The sequence below is a fragment of the Pteropus medius genome, unplaced genomic scaffold, assembly GCF_902729225.1.
Source record: "Pteropus medius unplaced genomic scaffold, Ma_sr-lr_union100, whole genome shotgun sequence".
In the NCBI taxonomy this organism is placed as follows: Eukaryota; Metazoa; Chordata; class Mammalia; order Chiroptera; family Pteropodidae; genus Pteropus; species Pteropus medius.
The window spans coordinates 1265947-1288415 of record NW_024342648.1 but is presented as its reverse complement, the minus strand read 5'-3'; the positions used below and the strand labels follow the sequence as shown (position 1 = coordinate 1288415).

Here is a 22469-nt window from a genome sequence, read left to right as displayed (position 1 = left end):
TCCCCTGCGGGAAAGAAATGGAAGCCTTCATTAAAATCATAGCAAGCTGGATTCTCTCTTCCCTAAGCCTTTCTTCTCTCGCTCTGCAGGAGCCAGCGGGGTGGGTCGCAGCCACATTAAAAACATCCTGCTCAGCCGGGACCCGGAGAAGTTCGCGTACCCTGCCCCGTGTAAGTAGCTCTGGGGGCCTTGGAGTACCCCGCTCCACCCGAGATACTGTGGTGGTCTTTTTTTTTGGGGGGTGGGGGAGTGGTTTACTTTAAATGTTTGATTATAAAAACAAAACACAGTTTAGAACAGATACAAATTTATACCCATAATCATCGCAACTAACAACGTAACTACGTTGTTTTTTTACTCTCTTCCGTGCTGTGCATATACGTAACAGAAGCGGAAGTAAACACCTCTATCCCGCTTTAAAAAATTAAGTGAGTGCTATGTTGTTAAAAACTTCTATTACTTTTTTTTGCTTTATAAGATACGCATTTTCTCATGTGCCTTAATCTCTTCGCGAGTTCTCTTCTCGTCTGCTGAGTGGCTATACTGTCATTTCCCAAGCTATCCAACTATTGACATCTCGGCTACCTCTATTTTCATGAAATGTCTTTCGAATCAAAGCAGCACTTGGGAGAGGCACACACAGTCTCAGAGTCTGCAGAGTATGGTGGCGTATATTCCCAGGAAGAGATTCTGCTAATCAAAGTAGAAAAACGGATTCTAAACCTGAGAGTAGTAGTTTTGTATTCTTTGCTTCTCCGTTTTGCTTTTGGGGACATTGTGACACATGTGGGGGCAGAAAGCAAATGGCCCTGGGTTGAAGGGTGAATGAAACCTAGAAGTAGAAATAACCAGGACAGGCTTGTCATTCAGGACGTTCGAATGAGAAGAATTGTTTTATAAGATGGGACGAAAGAGATGCATGTGGGGTTGGGGATTGAGGAGGATGATGAAGATGAAGATGAAGATAGAAAGCGAGAGAGGTCCAGTGGTGTGGGGGCGGGGAGGTTTGTGTCTCCAGCTACAATATCGGAGTCTAGCTTCCTTAGAGGCCGGTTTATACAAGTAGCAGTAAATGTCATGACTTAGGAACATCCCAACATTTAACAATACGAGTTTCAATGAAACCAAAGCCGTCTTCTTTCCAAGCCATGAAAAGAAAACTTTAAATATACTTCCAAGAATACAGCCTATACATTCTGTTTTAAAAATACTTCTCGCTGTTACTTCTCCATTTTTCGAGCTCTCGTGTTCCTGGAGCTGGCAGTTTGAGAGATGTAACTCACGTTAGGGAAAATGATGATAGGAATTTTGTGTGTTGGACTTTGCTTCTTGAAGGTTGAACATGTTCTGAGCCGCATCGTCTCGTGTCATCAGCCCTTAAAGATCCCGTGGGAGAAAACCCACTATTAAACTCTCTGCACCAAAGGCAGCTAGAGTCTCGGTCCTTGCGAGGACCCTGAGTTTGTCAGGGGCTTGGGTTCTCGTGCACAGATACGACACGGCCACCCAAGAAGAGTGAGGAAGACGGGAAGGAGTACCACTTCATCTCCACGGAGGAGATGACCAGGGGCATCTCTGCCAACGAGTTCTTGGAGTTTGGCAGCTACCAGGGCAACATGTTTGGCACCAAATTCGAAACAGTGCACCAGATCCATCAGCAGGGCAAGATTGCCATCCTCGACATCGAGCCCCAGGTGCGCAGGCATGGAAAATCAGGAGCGGACGGGGCAGGGGGCGCTGGATTGCAAAGCTCGTGGGAATCTCTGGGGAGCTCAGATTTGTTTCATACGCGTTCGGTGGGGTCATCTGGAACATGGACAGTGCTACCAGAAACACTGGAGATAGCACTGGGCTTGGCGAAGGCCAGAGATGCTTCTTAGGAGGACTGCGCCATGACGACGAAGTAGTTTTTTTTTAAATCTGTTCTTCCTTCCTTCCTCCCTCCCCTTCCTCCTTTTCTAGACCCTGAAGATTGTTCGGACGGCGGAACTCTCACCTTTCATCGTGTTCATCGCACCTACGGACCAGGGCACTCAGGTAGGAAGGAGCCAGTGTGCAGGGTGGGTGGGGGTCCACGCCCTGGGCCTGCGCAGACGGGGGACATCAGCCCAGATCGCTGGCCAGAGTGCTGGCTGGGGCTCAGCTTCAGCTTGTGACCGAGTCTCCCATGAGTCTCCTGGCTACTGCTGTCCTTCCAGAGAGGCCAAGAAGCCAAAGGGCATACACGCATTCGATTCACTCAGCAGACACTTATTAAAGCACTGGCTAGGCCAGCGACCATGCTAGGTAATGGGGACACGGTCATTGTTCCGGAAGTGCTCGGGGCGCAGTGGCAGAGATGGACGGTTGGGTAAATCTTGACACTCTGGTGCGACGTGGGATCAATCAAGTAGGACTGCGAAGGGGACAGCACTGGGCCCCCCCGGGGGGTGTGGCCATCAGAGAGGAGAGAAAGGAGGCCAGGAACATACTGGTCTCCCTGCTCCCACTGCCATCGCTACCTGCTCCACACCCACCCTACACACACTTTGCCGCACCCCGCTTTTTCGCTCAGCACCATGGAGATCTCCTGTGTCACTGTGTAGAGAGCTTTTTTTTGTCTTAGCTGCACGCTCTCCCATTGCGTGGACGTAGCATGATTATTTACTATCACTGTTACCCTCTGTCTGGATGGCTAGTTGGGTTGTTTTAAAACTTGGACTATTATAAATAATACTGCAACCGACGGCCCTGTACATAGGGCATTTGCCAGGTGCGCAGATATATCTGTAGGGAAAATTCCAGGTAGGTTGGCTGGGTCCAGGTATGCGGGCTTCGGTAATGGGGAATTCGGACAGATGACCCAGCAGAGCGCTTGCTTCCCTGTGCCAGGATGATGTTATCCAAACTTCCATTCGGGGCCGATCTGATAGAGGGAAAAGGGAATCTCATTGTACCTTTATCTTGTGCTATAAGCAGTCGAGTGTCAGACCCTTAAGGGCCATCTGTATTACCTTTTGTGTTAACACTTGGTCATGTCCTTAGCTTATTGTTCTTTGGGGTTATTGGCCTTTTTCTTACTGATTTCTAGGTACTCCATATGAGAGAGATGAGCCCTTTGAGATATCACTTGTAGATATTTTTTCCCCCTAATTTGGCGTGTCTTTTGGTGTTTATTGCTGCCGAAGCACTTTTACTTTTATGGAGTTAAATGATCAGTGTTTTCATGGACACTGGGTTTGAGGTCCTAGAAAGAGGCCTGGGGTTACAGTCGCCCCATCTTTGTCCTGGGATTGCAACTGTGGCGGTTGCCGGAATGGCTCCCCATGTCCAAAGGAAAGAACTGGGAGATGCTGGTGAAGTCCACGCCATCTCGTCATAGCTCCTGGTCTTCCAGAGAGCTCTGATTATTTATAGCCAGGGTTAGTTTGGGGTCCTCTGAGAACTGTTCTTAATCGACTGCCTCTCCGTGGCCTACTGTTAACATTTTCAAGCAAGGCCTTCAGGGTTTGAGTCTTTAAGTAGGCGACGGAGAGCCAGGGACGGGTCACAATAGTCCACACCCACTTAAATAAAACCCGTCATTGGCCTCTCGGGCTCAGTGTGCTGCGACCTGCTTCATCGGTGGCTCTTTCTCTCTTCTTTGCAGACGGAGGCCCTGCAGCAGCTGCAGAAGGACTCAGAGGCCATCCGCAGCCAGTACGCTCACTACTTTGACCTCTCACTGGTCAATAACGGCGTTGATGAAACCCTCAAGAAACTGCAAGAAGCCTTTGAGCAGGCGTGCAGTTCCCCGCAGTGGGTGCCTGTCTCCTGGGTTTACTAAGCCTGCGCGCCCCTCTCTGGTGGTTGGAACTGCATTCCCCTCGCTTTAAGACAAACAGGGTCGCTCCAACTAGTTTTGTGTCAGCTTTCAGCTCTATGCACTATCCTACTTAGGCCAGTGGGTGTCAGTCTTGTGCAAGCTCCTGAACGGCTGGGCTCCGCTTTTCCTGCTTCATGCAGCCCCGTGCATTGGATTTCTCGAGGATCTCTGGGGCCGGAAGTACTATCCAAATGCAGGTGCCAAAGATGGCTCACGCGGGGAGGAAAAGCAGTGGACCCTGTCCCTCGAAAGCCTGCGCACCTTCACCTTTAATCACACTGGGTATTTCCTTTGTCTTTACTTTGAAGAAATTATTTTTAACTGCAACTTTCTAAAATGCCAAAATGAAACAGCTGTGCAATAGGATGTCCTCTGCTCTAGGAAAACCCTCAAAGCAATAAAAGTTACCGTTGAAATGCCAATGACCTTGTAACTCTCTGGGTTTCTGCCTGCGCCACCGGCCTCTGGAAGGGAAACGGGAAACGTCACCCGCTTTAAGGTCCCTGGAGGACGGCGTCAACCCTCGATGCCTCCTCCAAGCCCCTGACAACCTGAAGGGTCTGGGGGCCGCAATAACCCATCCTCTCACGTGCTGGGTGCTGGGCAGGGCACAACTTGGTGCATCACACCAGGTGTCTGTACATGGACACGTGTGCGACATACAAAACACTTGGGGAGCAAAGGTGTAAGATCGTCTAGTGTTTGCTCCATGGCAATAAGCAAACATTTTTGCTTCCACTATGCTTAGCTTTTCTATTTCCCCCAAGTCACTCTCTTCAGCGATCTTTCTCAGTAGGTGGTTTTCACAGCACCCACACGACTGGCTGCCCGGACTGAGTGCACGTTAGTGCTCGAGCTAAAATGCAGCTGCTTAGGATGACAACCTCCCCCCGCCCCGTGCCCTCCCCAAACCCCCCAACCACAGGCCCCACGCCGGGGGTCCACGCACAACTCTCTCGTCCTGGACAGGAACCCAGCACTGGCAGGCACTTAGCTTCCCGCTACGCCCTGCTGGAGGCTCACATTTTGGTCACATAGTAGACCCTGGCACTGGAGGCTGCGACGAGCCAACACTGGGGTGCACTCTGCACATGTGCCAAGGCCTCCCCCAAGCTGCCCCTTGCATTGTCTTGGCTTTTGGTAATCCTGGACCTCACTGTGGCCTTTGGATTCCTGAACACCCATCATCTCCGCCCCCTTCTTGCCACCGACCTGGCCCGCAACAGTGCTTCAGTGCGCTCCCACCGAGCCCAGATGTCACTAGACACTTGAAGGCTTGTCAAGAACTAGCTCTTGCATGTTCCCTGGGCTTTTTCAGGCATTCCGACCACACACTCCGACACACGCTGCCAGGCCCACTACACAACACGGCTGGTTCTCCAAGCACCTACTTGGCATCTTCGATGAAGATTCCAGTTATTTGATTCCATGTCAGATGATAGGCCGCAAGGTGCATGTTGCAAGAAAATTAACCAAAGGAAAAGCATCAAATTTCGAGCGACATAAAGGTCCCTAGATTTTTAATCAGATTGTACCTTTTGTTCAACTAGCTTGACATCGACAATTAAAAGACCCAACAGGAATACTTAGAAAATGTAATAAGTAAACTTTAATAAGTAAAAATTACAACCTTCTCCCAGTTGATGACTGATTATATCCTTTGAAAGTGAACGAGGATTAAAATGAGGAATACAGGAAGGTGTTGGCTTGTCACAAACACAAGTAGCCACGCAAGTAGGTGCATGAGACCGTACACAAGCTTTGAATAAGCACACCAATGACTGCTAGACCGGAGGGACTGGGAATGGCCGAGAAGCTGGAAGACCACGAGTCCTCAGCAGGCTTTTGTCTAGAAGGGGACGTGGGGTGACGGAAGTGGCTCTGACACCAAAATAGCACAGTTCTCATAGGACGCTGGAGATCCATCCCCCGGCGAACAAGATTCAGTTAATTCTTTTACTTGCTCTACACCATTTCACTGCACAATTTTTACAATCTTTTTCAAAGAAGGAGAGGGGGTGGCAGAAGCAAGTGAGGAGGACAATGTTACAACGGCCATCAGGAAACAGCTGCACGCGGTTACTGGGCAGTGCTGGGGCCAAAGGCGAGGCTTCCCGCCTCTCCCAAGCAGAGGACTGGGCGCTGTCAAATCTGCCTCCCGCACCCGGATCCTTAAAACAGGACAAGATGGGATGGCCACACCAGGCAACATCGCTGAGGTCTCGAGTGGCAGCTGAAACATGCCAGTGACTCCCCACCCTCCCCGGGACCTACGCTGCATTCCCTCAAAAACAAAAGGAACTATGCTGTTTCCATAAGGCTTTCATTGCTCCTCCCAGAGGGGCCCGTGCTGCCTGCGCCCTACCCAGACAGCTCTTCCACTTTGATTTTCTTCTTCTTCTTCTTCTTCTTGGTGGTGTCGCTGTCCTGGGGGAAAAAGAAAGGGAGCTCACGGATCTGTTAACAGTCGGGGAAGCTCTGCTCGGCCAAGGACCCAGGCCCCGCGGGGTGCTGTGGCTTAAGTCGACTTTGCACAGAGCACGAAGCCCGAGATTCCCAGCGGTCCACTCTCGCGAAAGGAGCATCCAGATTCCCAAGGGACGCACCCTCCCCACCCACCATCATCAGCACTGTCACTGGGAAATGCCGCGCCGTCCATCCTGCGGGGCTGCTGGCGCAGAGGCAGGCCAGAAACGCGGGGCAGCCCCCAGGCTAACCGAGCCGGCGCCACCTGGGCATCCCTGGCCCTCCGAGGGGCAGGCGGACCCGAGTCTCCCGGCCACCGTGTTTGCCACACGCACCCCGCCGCCCGGCTCGCCCGCGCTCTCCAGAGCAGCTTTGGCCTTCTTGTCCTTCTTCTTCTTCTTCTCCTTCTTGACCAATGGCGTGGACGCTGGAGAGGTCTCGTCACTCTCGCTCTCTCGCCTCCGCTAAGGTCATGACAAATGAGCAAACGTCAGACGTTGGGGCAAAAGTGGAGGAGAAAGGTTCGTAAGTCGAAAGGTGGTGGACGCCCCCAGAAAAGTTCCTGCCAGCCCGAGAGGAAGATCGTTCCTAACTATGGACCCCAACGGGCCCTGGAATTTCCCAACTCGAAGGCCAGGAGGCGGCGGGCGCGGCAGGAGCGGTGCGGAGCTCAGGGCCCGTGTGGCCCCGGCAAGGCTGTGTCTCTGGAGCCGGCCTCACAGGTGGGCCTCGCAGGTGCACGAAGCTGGGCAGCACTCGCTCCCCCAGGTCCTCGGAGGGGGCAGGAAATGCTCTCCCCACCCGGCTCATGTCAGAGCCACACGCCATTTGGTGCTGTAATGCCAGCGGTCGCCAACCCGCAAGCTGCCCGCGCGTGCTCTCCCAGACTGGCGACACGGAGCTGCTGCTGTCTGGAGGCTGCCAGCCTCGGGCCACTTCATTCCGTTTCACACAGCTGCCAGTGTCGCACCTGATTCCAACACACCTGGGCCGCCACTTGGGGGCCGGAGGAACACGCACCCCTGACTTTTTCAGTGGCGCTGCCTCAGCTGAGGTGGGCGATGAGGCCAGTCCAACTGTCACACCCGTCCCCCAGCAGACACGACAGGGATTGTGAACTGTCACCTGCAGAGCCCAAGTGAGCGCCCTGCAGCATCAGCTGTGCGCACGGTGTTCCCAGGGGGGCGGACAGCCCTGCCACACTGAGCGAGCCAGGATGTACGGCTGGATGGCCCTCACCAGTCACCAAGGCTGGCCCAACGAGCATCTCCCAAAGCACATCTCACTGACCACAGCATGCCACCCACCTTCGGGGGTTTCACTGCTTCGGCCACCTCCTCACTCTTCACGGCATCACTGAAAGGAGACGGGGCGATCAGTCGGCCTGGCTGAGCAGCCGTCCACGGAGGAACCGCTGCCCGGCAGTCGACCGGTGATATCTGGCAAGTCTGAGGCCACCATCAAAATGCTGACGTTGGACGGAAGAACTCACCACTTACTGTTGCAGACTGACTCCCTCTAGAGTCCCACGAGCCAGACTAGAAAGGGATAACTGTCTGCTGTCCTTTAACTGGCCCGGGCAGTCAAAGTGAAGCGACCTGCTGCGCCCCTACAGCCCCCAAGGCCTCGCGACCTGCCGCAGGGGTTCCTCTGCGCCCCCGTTTAGTAAATTCCCCCGAACTAATTCTGTCTCCCTCCACACACCTGGGCCCCACGACCTCTGTCCTCAGTTAGATTTGATGCCCCCATCCAGGTGGCCAGTGCGCCGCGTGTACCCCTCCTAACCTCACTGCCTTGACATCCTCACCTGTCGCTGATGTGCTACTGCATCCAGGGGGCAAGCATGCCGCCCCTGCCTGCCCTGCTCATCGAAAATGTCCTGCTCTCACCTGTAGTCCACATACTCCTGTGTCCAAGTGACAGGCGTACTGTCTGTGCGCTTGCCGTGCTTGTCCAGAAGGCCCTGCTTGATCATCAGCTTCTTCTGACTTGCCTGGCGAACCATCGGAGATTTGACATTAGAACGGTGTCAGCACATAAGCAGGCATCACGGCTGCATGCGGGCGGCTCCTTAGAGTTCCTCCTCTGTGTATTCTCAGCTAGGACTCGCTCCTCTGCTGAGCACTCAAAACTCACCCACCCTCTCCAACAGGAGCAAACACGGGACTCGTTCAAGGTCACGAAGCTTACTGTCTCTGCACTTACACTGCAGAGCCTCTGTAGTGTCATCTGGTGGCACAGGGCCTTTGCACATACTACTGCAGCTGCCCTGGACTCTTCCCTCCCGTGTTCACCTCATCGACATCTAGTGTTACATCCTGCACACAGGCGTGGCTCAATGAAGACCCCGTACTCGGACTCCCCCCTCTACCAGGTCGAACCCCTCACTGTGGGCTCTGCAGGTGCCAGGCACCTCTGCCCCCTTGATGAGCCCTCGGCTTGGCTAAAATCTGCCATTCTGTTGTGCAGCCTGAGCGACGCTCAGCTGCTTCCTCCCATTAGACCGGAACCTCAAAGGTCTGACACGGGCCCATTTCCACTGACCAGTGATTCCCCCTGAGCCCAGCACAAGGCAAGGCTCTGGCAGCGGGGACACACAAGGGCTGCCCAAGTATTCAACGACGCTCACAAAACAACCTGACGGGGCACACGCCCAGCCCCACTTACCTTTGGCCCTAAACCCCACTTCCGAGGGTAAGTGTCTCTCTCCATGATCACTCTCTTGATCTTGGCTACTATCCCGTGGTCACAGGTAGAGATCACCGCTGTGGTCATTAGCGCAATGGCTGAGCATGTCACAAAGAGATAAGAGAATGACCTGAAGGGCAGAGCCTTGATGACCGGTGGTGACCAGAAAGCTTGACTTGTTTCACACCTTTCCAGATTCGAAGCTTGAATGCCTAAGCGAGGTGTCCTCCACTGAGGACGTGCGTGTGGCTAAGGGCTGGCCTAAAGGCTCCCCGCCGCTCGCCATGGACACGTATCCGTTCACTGACAATTTCCCCTCGTCTCGCCAGCGAGCCAAGCTGCTGAGATGTGGCCTCTAGCAGCAGCCCATGGGACAAGGGGGAACCACACTCATCTGCTCCTCGCCTGTGCCTGACAGGGCCCTTCACTGTAACCACCCTACGAACCCTTGGCGACACACTGAGTAGATTGCGCCGAGGGGGCCAGGGCATGGGGACCTGCTCTCCCTGAGCCCGGCTACGATGGTGCTGAAGGGATGAGGGCGACCACCCTACCTATGCAGACCGCCTCCCCTTTGGTGGTGATGACCACGACCTCCTGGTTGACTTCGATGCCGTCCTCATACCGGAGAACACCCGGAAGCATGATCTTTGCCCCGTAGCAGATGGCATTCACCTGCAGGGACACGGCACTGTGACAGCATGGCCACGGCAGGGCAGGGGCGGATGACGGGGAGAGGGGCCTGCGAGCATCTCCCCACATGGGAGATGATGCCAACAGCACTGAGAGCTACTGGTGCCACGGGCAACCCAAAGTGACTCTGCATATGGTAACCGCCCACCGGGCCTTGAAGTAGCTCCTCCTTGTCTGAATGTGGGACTTAAGGAAGTTTTCATCCGAAACCAAAAGCCAGCCCTAGTTTTCTGTAACTGTTCTTCTCTATTCCTTATCATTAAGGGGAAAATCTGGACAGAACTAAGAGACCAAAGAGATTGACTGGGGGCTCTGGGCAGTAACAGGCTTCCAGAGTAACTGGCAAGGCAGACAGCCAAGGCCTGTTGGACCAAATTATACCCGAGTTTAGGCACAACTTACAGGCCAACAAGTACGCGATAAGGCTACCTCCCTGAGTTCAGTGGCACTCAATGCATCCATCTGCCTTGTGTCATCTTGTCTTTACTCACCTAGATCTCTTGCTGACCATTTTCCACCCTCCCCCTAAATTCAGCCAGAAGCCGGCAGGCAGTCTGACCCCAGCGTAAGGAGAGCATGTCACATTTCTGTTCTCTTTCATGCGGTCACGAGTTTGCAGTCACAGTGGCATGCTTTAGGATGCCTCTTCAGTTTTTCATCTTTTCTTATGAACAGTAATGTATAAAAGATACATCAAACATGTCTATCTGATCTGAATATGAATGATAAACCTCTATTAAATATACACAGAAACTGACAGCCTTCAAAGTTAAAGAATTTTTTATTGCTACAAAAGTGATTCTGCATTTGGCCACAAAGACAATCCTAATTTATAAAAGGCCACGTTCTCCGATCATACCATTAGAAAAGGATATTTACAAAATTCTGGAGTTTTCGGGAACAAACTCATCCTTGAATCGCTACTAAAGAAGAAACCCGAACTGACAAAACTAATTGCATATCTCCTTGCATTATTAAGAGGACTACTCTCGATGTCATTTAATGAATACATGAAGAGCTTGAAAGGCCCAGTGATCTTTAGATTTTATAGACCCGGAGTGGGATTTATTTAAACAACAAAATTTTATGAAATTCACAGAACAGAAATAACTTAACTCAAGGCTTCTTAGGCACATGCAGAACTACCAGGTTACGGGAGGGCCAATTTTATGTACTGCCGATGATCTATTTCTTGAACCAAGTTACTCTGGGATACCTCTTTGGAAAATGAATTTGCCTTATTTTGAAATAGAATTGGGCCTAGCATTAAAGTTTCATTTAGTACGTCGGGTTTGGATTTAATAATAAAGTTAACCATAAACCTGGTCCACTAAACCAAAAAAAAAAAAAAAAAAGGAAAATGAATCCAGTGTCAAATCTACAAAAGCAAAACAATAAACCCCAAGGAAAATAAAGAAACAGAACATGATGTTGTGAACTTAAGTAGAAAAAGTTTTCAGAACACGGACCACGTCTCGTCTCCGGAGTCACATTTTGTCCAAACGGGGACCCAAAATCCAAACGTACCGCACTGTCTTTCATAACCAGCCGTTTATGAGATGTCAACAGCTTTTCCAAAGGGTACACAACTCGTCGCAAGTAACTCTCGTCCTTGTGGTTATCGTACAGCCACTGGGCATCAAGCACATCGTGCATCGTCACCATGTGGTCCTGAAAAGCATCCACGCATGAAAATCAGCCAGTGTCACTGTACCTCAAAGAGCCCAACAGACCCCGAATTTCCAAAAACTGAGTGACTTCAGTCTTGTGTGCTAGTCCGAGCTCATCGGTCCTCAGTCTCTTCAGAATCACTTCTCTTCTGGACATCTCTCACTGTTGATACACTTAAATCCGAGCAAGCATTTTTGTAGGCTGGGAGATGAACGAACAGAGTGATGCTTTCTATCCAGTCATGTCCCCTAGCCTGTGCTTCAGTGTCCCAAAGTTAAATTAGCAGAACAGGGAAGCTGCCCTGAACTGAACTCAACACTTTGGAAACTGCCTATTCCGGGACGGGAGCAGGTAGAGTCCCGCCAAGGGCCAGAAAGCATTAAGTGCCAGCTCTAAACCTGCTCGCCCCATGACGGCGTGTTACGTTACCTTTTCGCTCATCACTCCAGAACGAACCCGCCGAAGCTCCTGCATCTGACCGCCGACTCCCAGTAACAAACCGAGGTGCACACACAGCGTCCGAATGTAGGTGCCGGCCTCACAACTCACCCAGAAGATTCCTAAGGCACGCGCACACACACACGCAAAGTGGCACACGTTTGTCAAAGTAAACACACCACCAGTTGAGAAACCCAGTTATTCTCTACCTGAGCCAGTGAGACTGGAGACGGTAGACACAGGCCACAGCTGCACCACACACTGAGGGCATCTGTGATCAGTGCGAAGTGCAGGAATGTGTCCCTGGCCACCTACGGTCTGTGTCAACTCAGCTCCTCACGGGCCTAACAACCCACCTAGTCTCCTCTCGGGATCGTACTCGATCATTTTGCTCTCGTAGATGGTCCGTACTCGCAGCTGCCTCTTGACTGCAGCGATCAGTGGGGGTCGCTGGAATAAGGCGCCCGTCAGAGTCTCTAGGGCCTGAGAACAAGCATGAACCGAAATAAGGACTGTCACTGCGTGCACTCTCAAACGAGATAAAGGGCACGTCTGGGGAGGGTAAGAAACACACACACGGTTTCTTTCGATCGGGTAAGATCTAAAAGGCCCTTTCGCTTTTTGCTTCTTCCTTCCGCTACACGGGGATGGCTCCGAGCTAATCAGATCCTTCTCCCCAGAAGGGCCATGGCCAGAAGTGCCCCCTGCCATCTGCAGTCACCTGTCCAGGCTGCCTAGGGCAGCCCACTGAAAGGACAGGAGAGGCCAGCCAGGAAAGCCGAGCTGTTTCCAGACACCTACGGGCTCAGAGATCCAAGTTGCCGAAAGATGCCCTCCCTAGGATTACACACTTACCCTAAAAAGTTGAGTCCCCCCTTCAATGGCATTGTGCAGCCGGACAATTCCCACATACTCTTTGCCTGAAAAATGACAAAAGAGTAGTCAGGTGTGGCCACTGAGTTTTCTGTTTTCTTTACATGTTCATCTCTCTCCCATTTTGTGTGGCAGGAAAAGCAGACAATTCGCCCTATCTCTGTCAAATCTGCAGCAAGACAGATTTCGCGGTGCAGACGTGGGAAAGGAATGGCTTTCTCGTGGGGACTTCGACCGGCAGTGCGCTGACGGGGGCAGCCGGAGCGCCCGGTGCAGGCCCTGCCTGCATGAAACTCTGTGAAGGTCAAGTCGGGGGATCTGCCCAGGAGAGACTGACGGGAGGGCACTTGAGGTGGCGGCAGCAGCATGGCGTCAGACGAGCCCGGGGTGACAGGCCAAGAGCTGCACTCGGACGCAGTCTGCCCTGGCTCTAGGACAGACATCATGGGCTCAGTGTGCGCTTGCCTAGTACCCGGAACTCCCGGAAAGGCCGGACAAACCGGGGTCCGGCAGAGGACTGAAGGGACACAGAAACAAAACGAGTTTCTCTGCTTAAGGATTTTTTTTTTTTAGCTAATAAAGAAATCGTTTCCAAGAGCCACAATGTAGAAGGGACAGGAAATACAGAAAGCCTTCCAATCTCAGGGGAAGCCGCCCACCTCTCCCCTCCCTCCTCCACATACCTGCACTCTGCTGTGACTTGACCAGGCGAGTGGCTCGTTCTATGCACACGATTAAACAGCCAGTCACCTTGGGATCCAGAGTACCACTGTGCCCTGTCTTCTCCACCCGAAGTATTCGTCGGATCCAGGCCACCACCTCATGGGAAGAGGGGTTGGAGGGCTTGTCGAGATTAATGAAACCTGTCCTAAAATGGAAAAGAAATTACTGGACCATTGGCTCCGGTCCTCCCGCGAAAACGAAACTTGAAGGGTAAAAAAGAAGAGTTCACAGTGGGTACAGGTTACACACTTAGGGCAATGCCATTCTAAGATGCCACCACCCCCTTGCATAACTGACATGAGAGGGTCACTGTGCAAAGAGCAGCGGCCGCTCCCAACATGCTTACCTGATATAATCCCCAATCTCCCTCTTCAGAGGATTTGAACCACAGGGAAGAGGTGTATAGTGTGTCGTCCTTACATTGAGCTTATCGAAATTCTAGAAGCAATGATACAACACAAGATAAACTCAACTCATATGTTCATTATCTGCTGTGACAAAGTGTTAAGCCCCCTCACGTACTGGGGAAATCACCTGTGACTAAGAACAAGACAAATTTCTTTCCAGCGCTGACAACTAACTACCCACGAGAACATGCCTCCAAGGACCTCCCCCATCCCATTGGGCCCGGTGCGGAGGCCCAATTCCTACTTCGTGGGTGTGAAATGCCCAGCAAATCAAATCACCACCAACTTTAGCTATGCACAAACGGCGGTTTCGTGCGCTGGCTGCTCCGCTGTCTGTCAGCCTACGGGAGGGAAGCGAGGCTCACAGAAGGATGCTCCTTCAGAGAGAAGCAGCACTTTTAAAAGCGCCCTGAAACCAGACGAGCGAGGAACCCAGCAAACACCGTTTGGATACGGCCCCCGAAAAAGACAAATTTGATCACTCCTCTAGAAAGACTTCTTGGGGAAGTACAGAACAGAGTGAGCGTCACTGTGCAGGTTTACGACTGGAACATGAACCACCTTTGATTTTCTCAGAGACAACAGACAGCCAAATTGAGGCCCGTTGATGTTTCTCAAACATGACTATCTTGTTTTTGCCTTTTCTCATGTCTGCTCCTTTTCGCTCCCCCCCTTTCTGAGGCTAAACCACTGATCTGACAGTGCTCCCCTCAAGCGAAGCCATCTTTTATACCACCCAGTTTAGTTTAGCTTCATCACGGAGCTTCCTACAAATAGCAATTATTTTTTACCTATCTCCCACCCCTAGATTTTAAGTTCTGTGACAGTAGGGACATTGCCTATCAGGTTCGCTAGCACATCCCCAGGGCGTACAATAGAAAAGCAGATGCATCTAAATGCAAGACACGGCACGCCAAGTAGGAACTTAACTGTGAATTATATAAGCAAATCACATTCTTTTACGATAACATACATACATATGTGTGTGTATAGTCAAGGAGTGTTAGTAACTTTTTCTACCCTTTTTCTCCTCATCTCGGAGCTGGTGCCCAGTAAGTCATTTGTGAAACTTGTAATTAAACTCATTACTAAACCCCCCTATTTAAAACCCGACACAATAGCCAATCATTTCTAGAGGACATGACATGCCAGGCACCGTGGCTAAACACATTTCATGGATTACCTCCTGCAGCCTTTAGTTTGCCTTCCTAAGAGACGATATTAAGAACAACTTCAAAGAGATTAAATGACCGGCCCAAGGTCACACACTGCTTGACCCAAATTGGTCTGGCTTCAAAGCCCACATTTCTCAAGCACTAAAGCAGTCCTACTCCAAGTGTGGGCCACAAACCGGTACAAGTCTATAAGATGCAGTTAAGCACAGAAACCGAGAACTGCTCATAAACAGCAGTTTGATGCTGCTTCGACATTTTAACTATATTCTAAGACAGTGTTGGGTGCATCGAAAATGCAAAAAAAAATTAAAACCCGCTTCTTCCCCTCAGACACCTTGAGGAACACTGCTTGAGGCTGCAGCCCCTGGCACTTCCAAGTGAGGAATGAACGCTAGCGTTAAGCACTCTTAACGCACTGGTTAACACAAATAAGTCAAAGTGACGCACTGACCTCACACACAATTGGAACACCTTACCTTTAGCAACAGGGGCCACTGAGATGTGTCCAACTGAGCCACTTTGGATTCAGGTTTGATAAGAAATTCTTCGACGTGCTGTATTTCCTTCCGTGGGACAGAAACATACCGTTAGACTCCCCACCTGATTTTGGACAATGGCATTGCCACCACGAAAGCCTATGTGTTTTCAATAGAAAACGAAGGAGTCTATGCTTCTTCACTATCTCCAAGGGCAAGAGAAGGAATGAGCCAAACGGTGAATGAAGTGCCCACAAGATGAGGACAGCTATTTAAAGAGAACAAGGGACAGCAGGTCTGCAGGTGAGATAAGATAGAATTTCAGAGAAAGCAGTTGGTGGCCAACACCGTTTAGTAAACTATCTTACAGGCGAGGCTTAGCTTGCCTGGGGCACTTCCCAATTCCTTTGAAACACTTAAAAATAGTAGTTTTCTGTAATCTGTTATCTAAGTGATTTTACTTCTTTAGTCATAACGGTAAAACATATTCCTACTCACGGCTACATCTTCTTCTGGTAATGACTTCACCCCTTTTTTCTTCTTATGCTTCTTGGGCAAAATAATTTCTAACGAAAAAAAAAAACAACAACAACGAGATTTGGGAGTTCTCCCCGAAAATAAAGGCAACGAATGAAGTTTAAAATAGGGGACGATACCCAAGACAGATAAATGGATTTGGTCTGCAATTGCTGGGTAAACAAAGTAAGGCCAGATGCGTGGGTTGCATGGCGCCGTAACCGACTGAAAGCAGTCGCACGTGTCAGCTTCCATTCGCTTCACCACGTGGCCGTGGCGGGGTTTAAACATGCCGCAGAAGCGGGACGAAAAGTTCCATAAGTGACCGCTTGACTGTCCCCGCGGATATGTGACTTCTATAACTTTCTCGCATGTCGAAACTATGCCCGTACCCAAGCCCCTCAGCTCCTTTTTCTTCCCCGCCCGTTCCAACCATCCTCTCCATCCTTCATCGCGTAGCGCTCGCTGACTGTGGCGTCTGACCTGCGGGCGGCACAGGTACTGCAACGACTCCTGCCATCTCAGGGTCGCCGGCACGGCCGATGCCTTTGATGGCGACCCGGGCCCTAAGGAGTCTGTGCTCTAAGCAGGAGCTCCGAGCCTCGCAGCGCCACCTGATCGCGAGGGCCTCCCGCTTTTTTGCTCTCACCCGTTGTGCCAAAGCCAAGAGGCAAGGCCGGCAGGAAGCCCGGCAGCTGGAACTAGCGGAAAGCTCAGGCCCAGAGCCATCTCCCAACCCAGACTCTCCGAGCAGGAGGAACTGGCCCCAGCCGGGGATACTCGGCCCAACCAATCACAAGGGAACGACCCTTACCTTCCATGTCCGCCATGTTCCCCCACAGAGCGTGCGAGCCGTGCGAGCCGCGTGAGCCACAGCCAAGAGAGCGATTATAGACTCCCGCCGCCGTCAGGCCACGCCGCTAGGACCCGCCCAACTCTGCACCTCCCTGTGCGTGCCGCGACGCGGGGCGGGCCCAGGATAAGGAGGTCGAGCCCGAGGCGAGAGCGAGCCACCTGCGCAATCGCATTGGCTGACTCGGCCATGGCAGGATAGCCGCAATGCGCTGATGCGCGTGCCGATGCCTGCTCTTTAAGGCTGGACGGCTGCGTCCCCGCGCCCACTCCCAGGCTGAGTGCGCATGTGCAGTCCGCCCTGGGGGCGCCCATAGTCTGTGGGCGTGGCCCTGGCTGCTGTTCACTTACCCTCTCTGGGTTTAACCCGCGCTTGGGCACCCGCGCACCCGGGCACCTGGGCTCCCGGGCACCCGGCTGAGTACTGTGTTGGAAGTAGCTCATTGCTTCTCTCGCCGACCCTTTAAGGTTGGTGTCGGATCATTCTCGATTGAACAATTAAGACGTTAAGGCACAGAGATGTTGAAAGCCCTTTGCTGCTTGCAATTCCCATCCAGCTAGAGCAGCGCTGGCCAATAGGAATAGACTGAGAGCCACCTGAGTCCTTTTAAATTTTTCAGCAGACTCGAAGGGGAAAAAGTCAAGAGAAAAAGGTGAAATTTATTTTAATAACAAATTTTATTTCCCCCAGCGATCCGAAATATCATTTCAACAGATAAGCAATATACAACCTTATGAATAGGTTATTTTGCTTTTTTTTTTTCTGCCAAGTCTTTCGGGTGTGTGTTTTACCTTTACAGCACATCTCCATTTGAACTCCATGACTGGGGCCTATGTCAAGTGCTCAACAGTCACAGGTCGCTAGTGGCTGCACAATTGGACAGCCAGGAAGTAGCGCTCCTGGTTCAAGCAAGCCCTCTTCCCTTCTGTCTTTGGTGCACCTCTCGCTTTTCCGTCTCTCAAGCGGAGATTCTTAGCCTAGCCTGTGTGGACTCGATTGATCCCTAGTTATTTAAACCTTTATTGCGGTTGTAAATGGAATATTTTGCCATTGTCTTTCCTAATGAGTTGCCGCTGACAAAAGAGGCTAGCTGTTATTTTTTTCCTTTCCTCCTCTGCCGTCCAAAGAATAGAAAATTTCCCATTTTATTTTACCGTGGCTTAAAAAAATATATGAACCTGAAACTAACAAAAAAATACGTTGGAATTCTTTTTTAAAAAAAAAACACGATTGTTTTTTCCTCATGTAACTTTTAGTCTATCCAGAATTTATCCTGGTGTATGCCAAGGTAATAATGATGATCTAGCTTGACTTTTTATAGATAACCAAAGTGCTCAGTGTCAACCAATCCACGGTTTTATAACACGTCACTGGTATATGCTTGGCTGAATAAGTTTGAGGTTCTCCTCAGTGACGGTTTTTCCTATGGGCTTCGTCTTTCTCCAACACTCATTGGATCTGTTAGCAAAGCCTGTCAGCTTTGCCTTCAAAAGGAGATGCAGAATCTGATGGTTTTACGCCACCCTCACTGCTGTCACTGTAGTCCAGCCATCTTTATGGCTCTCCTAGATTTTTTCGGTGGCCTCCTGCAGTTCCCTCTGCTTCTTCTCTTTCCAACTATAGTGTCTTCTCAACTCAGCATCTGGAAAGAGCCATTGAACTGTGAGTCACGCCATGTCCCTCCTCTGCTCCAAGTCCTTCGATGGCTTCCCTTCTGTAGTAGGGCGAAGAGCGGTCCCCCAAAAGATACGTCCTAACTTCTGGACCCTATGAATGTGATCTTATTTGGAGAAAGGGTCTTTGTGGGTGAAATTAAGTTAAGTATCTTGAGATGAAATTGTCCTAGATTACCCAGGTGGACCTCAAATCCAATGACAAGTGTCCTTAGAAGAGAAGGGAAAAGATACACAGACAGAAGAGGTGAAGACCATGTGAAGATGGAGAAAGAGATGGAGTGGTTTCAGACTTCCAGCTTCCAGAACTATGAGAAAATAAGTTTCTGTTGTTTCAAGCCCTCCAGTTAGGGGTAAGTTGTTATGGTAACCCTAGGAAACTAATACAGCACACTGCCTCTCGGCTTTTCAGGACTACTCCAGGCACAGTCTTCCTCTTTCCTTAAATGTACCTTATTTATTGTCTGTCTTATCACTAGACTATTAGTCTTATGAAGCCAGGAAATGTTTGTCTATTTCGTTCACTGCTATATACCCACCTCCTAGAAGATGCTCAGTATGTGTTTGTTGAATGAATCTGTGTCTTCTGAACCCAGAAATCCCATGGACCTTCCCTTAGCAGCAGAAGCAGATCCTCCGCCTCTGTCTGATGAGGCTGAGCCTGCCTTTATTGGAGATCTTCTAATGAATTCACCTGGTCAGTTACTGAACAAGGGGATGCCAATTCTCGTGTCCTACTACTCCCATCCTCATCGGCTCCAATCCCAACTCTCAGGGAGGTGGGAGTGTTGGAATGGAGTTGTCATGTGCAACCCACTGGCACACCTCTTAACTACATCCCCTGAGAGGGCTCAAAGGACATTCCTTTCGCCAAAACACTTATACTTTGGTAAAGGTTCTGGAAAACTAGTCTGGGAAAGGAAGCAAGAAGTGTTGCCATGGAAACAGACTTGCGCTCTCAGTGAGAATGATGATGAGATCCTGGAGCAGCAGAGGCCAAGTGATAGCACTAAATCTCATAGAAACAAGATGAGTATCATGATAGGCAGCAGGACTGTCAGCTGAAACCAGGATGGTTTCTCCCCACAGATTTTTGGCGGTGGCTAATTGATCACGGTGTTCTTTCTGTTAATAGGCCACCTGTAGTACACCATGATCTGTGTAACTCCAACAATCAACGACAAAAACTCTAGGTCTGGTGAATGGCAGCCTGCCTTGAATCACAAGAGAAAATCATGTCCCCTCTTCTAATTCCCAGATCCAATCAGTCCACAGGCTCAGAGCTCTCAAGTCAAGGTACTGCCAGGTACACTTAACACTACAAGTGCATATTGTGTTTTAAACCTTCCTTCTACTTTCCTCTGGTGGTCCCCTGGTCAGAAATGGAGTCTTAGTCCCTTGCATTCCCTGTGGACCCCCCTGTGCCTCTTTCCCCAGTTCTCGATTGCATAGTTGGGATAAACAGAATCGCAAATGGAAAAATTCCCACAGGGGCTTCCTGACTCAAGGACTGAGGACAATTACGGAAAGAAAGGTAAAAGGAAGCCCCACAGGGCCCCGTCTCTTCAATTCTATGGCACATTATCATAATTAAGTCCCCAGGGACTGACTTGATCCTTTCATTCTCCCCCAAGACATCACGCTGGTCTGTTAAATTGGCACCATGCTGACTGGGCCTGATGCTTAGGAAGTAGCAAATATTTCACCACAGGATGAGAGATAAGCCCCAGGAAAATTCAGGGGCCCAGTCCCTCCTGGAGTTTCTGGGCATCCAGTGGGCTGAGGCATGTTGAGATGGTTCTTCCAAAAAGAGAAACAACTTGCTATATTCGAACCTACTGCCACTAAGAAAGAAGCATAGTGCTTGGTGGGCCTCTCTCTGGAGGTGACATACTCTGTTAGGATGCTGCAGAGTCTTTTTCGTGTCCTGATAAGAGAATCACAGCTCAGGCCTCTGGAGTTGGGATAAAAGTGAAGCTAAGACCTACACACACACACACACACACACCCCAATTTGCTGGGAGGAAAAGTTCCTGCCTTGCTTTAGTTCCTGAATGAAAATGAATGACTGTGCAATATAAATGATCTTAAGACCTGAACTACACATCACGGACTGGGCATTGTTGACCAGCCAAGCCCTAAAGTCAGGCGTGAGCGGCAGCACTGTGCCATAATGGCGTAGTACTCCACGTATCATGGTGCAGCTGCTGGGGAAAACAGTCTGCCAGTTCCTCGGAAGGTTAAACAGAGTTTCCATATGACTCTGATTCCACACTTAGCTATATAATCCCAAAGGATTTGAAAACAGGGACGCAAACGCGAAGTCAGGGACGTGTATGTGAATGCTCGCAGCGGCATGCTTTACAGGAGCCAAAAGGTAGAAACAACCCAAATAAATGTCCGCCTACGGTCGAATGGAGAAACAGTGTGGTCTATCCATACGATGTAATGTTATGGAACACAACATAATATCACTCAGCCAAGAAAAGGAATGAAGTACTAATGCTTGCTACCACATGGAAGAACTTTGAAAACAGCACGCTAGATTAACTAAACCGGACACATAGAGACAAATATTGTATGATTCCACTCATATGAAATAGCTGGAATAAGCATCCTAGCACAGGCAACAGGCATGCAAGTGAGGAAGCTTCCAGAATATTACAGCCTCCATCCATCCAGTCACCCTTAGCCATCAAGTCATCCCAGCTGAGCTCCACCCCCCAGACATTATGGAGCAGAGAGAAAATATTCTTACCGTATCCTGTCTGAATTCCTCAGCATAATTTGTCAGAGGAATAACAAAGCATCCTAAAACTTGGCGTCATTAAACAACCATTTTATTATGCTGACAGATTCCAATTGTGCTGAGAATTCAGCTGGAAGGCCCGGTTTCTCTGGGTCAGAAGTACCTTCCACACATGGCCTCTCCTTGTGGCTTAGATTTCCTTACAGCGCAGCAGCCTCAATGTAGTCACTCTGTACTTGGTGGCTCGAAGTACCAAAAGCAAGTGTTGGGGTGAATAAGGCATGAAACCGCATAACCTTTTGTGACTTGGCCTTGGAAATCTCATACTGTCATTTCTGCTGTATCATATGGTTGAAGCAGTCGCAAGCCTACCCAGGTTCAAGGGCTGGGGCATCGACCCGACCTTCTCAATGAGAGAAGCGTCAAAGAACTTTGGAGCTCTAGTTTAAAACTGCCACATCCACCGAGCCCCAACCAACTGCCGTGCAGGCCAAACAGGTGAATTATACGGGGATGCGATAGGAATTTCCTTCCCTGCATTTTTCAAGTTTTTGATGATGGAAATAATTTTTGACATTGTCCCCTAAGGGTTTGATATTTCTTTTGACTTACACTTTGGTAGGAAAGCGAAGCTCCAGAGATTTCCACTTTGGCCTTTCTGCCATGATTGCCTCATTCCATGGGTTATACTGAATCCAGTATTAAGGATTCTGCTATTTTTTAATTTCAGCCATTCTGATATGTATGTAGTGGTATCTCATTGTGATTTTAATACGCATCGCCCTAATGGCTGGTGATATTAAACATTTTTTCCATGTGCTTATTTGCTATCTCTATATCCTCTTCAGTGAAACTGTCACCGTTGGGGCTGATCAGAGTTTGGTGTCACCCCAACGGTAGCGGGGAGGGAGAGGGATAATGACGGTGCAGATGTGTAGTTAGCATTTTTCCTCGTTCTTCCTCAAATGACGCAGTGAAGAATCACAGATCGTTGAGATGTAATAGTTTTATTAGAAGTATATTTTATCTTTTTTTTTGACTTTTTTAAAAATAGTATTTATTTTTTACGGTGACATCGGTTAACGAAATCCAATAAGTTTCAGCTGTACATTTTAACAGTGAGGCATATATATATTTACACTTTGTGTTCACTTCCCATAGTTAGATTTCTTTCTGTCACCACATATTTGACTCCATTTACCCCGTCTACCTCCCCACTGCCCC

General features: G+C 50.0%; 2 protein-coding genes, 2 non-coding genes and 1 pseudogene across 4 annotated transcripts in view; 2 read left to right on the top strand and 3 right to left on the bottom strand.

Annotated features, from left to right (window-relative positions):
• Nucleotides 1-4266, top strand: part of MPP1 (MAGUK p55 scaffold protein 1) — a 28417-nt gene extending 24151 nt beyond the window's left edge. Inside the window, exons 9-12 of the mRNA XM_039867015.1 lie at nucleotides 90-170; nucleotides 1492-1694; nucleotides 1963-2037; nucleotides 3629-4266. Coding sequence (XP_039722949.1) covers nucleotides 90-170; nucleotides 1492-1694; nucleotides 1963-2037; nucleotides 3629-3805 — 536 coding nt within the window. The 3' untranslated portion in view covers nucleotides 3806-4266. The remainder of the gene's footprint in view (nucleotides 1-89; nucleotides 171-1491; nucleotides 1695-1962; nucleotides 2038-3628) is intronic.
• Nucleotides 4267-5435: 1169 nt separating this feature from the next.
• Nucleotides 5436-16939, bottom strand: DKC1 (dyskerin pseudouridine synthase 1). The gene is made up of 15 exons (XM_039867014.1): nucleotides 16785-16939; nucleotides 15953-16020; nucleotides 15455-15541; nucleotides 13743-13834; nucleotides 13357-13541; nucleotides 12656-12720; nucleotides 12157-12283; nucleotides 11792-11922; nucleotides 11219-11362; nucleotides 9553-9673; nucleotides 8978-9096; nucleotides 8200-8303; nucleotides 7618-7666; nucleotides 6646-6774; nucleotides 5436-6271 (listed from the first exon to the last, which is right to left on the bottom strand). The coding sequence occupies exons 1-15, from the start codon at nucleotides 16798-16800 to the stop codon at nucleotides 6206-6208; spliced, it is 1503 nt and encodes a 500-aa protein (XP_039722948.1). The 5' UTR covers nucleotides 16801-16939; the 3' UTR covers nucleotides 5436-6205.
• Nucleotides 7744-7872, bottom strand: LOC120605955 (small nucleolar RNA SNORA56). The gene has a single exon (XR_005653791.1). It is a non-coding gene; the product is annotated as a small nucleolar RNA SNORA56 (small nucleolar RNA).
• LOC120605954 (small nucleolar RNA SNORA36 family) lies at nucleotides 11555-11688 on the bottom strand. The gene has a single exon (XR_005653790.1). It is a non-coding gene; the product is annotated as a small nucleolar RNA SNORA36 family (small nucleolar RNA).
• Nucleotides 13991-14401, top strand: LOC120605876 (40S ribosomal protein S27-like; annotated as a pseudogene).
• Nucleotides 16940-22469: the final 5530 nt, after the last annotated feature.

Coding starts and splice junctions, on each gene's coding strand:
- DKC1 (XM_039867014.1), bottom strand. Junction 9,674..11,218: donor TGGTTATGAAAGACAGTGCG/GTACGTTTGGAT, acceptor GTGTCCCTGCAG/GTGAATGCCATCTGCTACGG. Junction 8,304..8,977: donor AGTGGGGTTTAGGGCCAAAG/GTAAGTGGGGCT, acceptor ATGGTTCGCCAG/GCAAGTCAGAAGAAGCTGAT.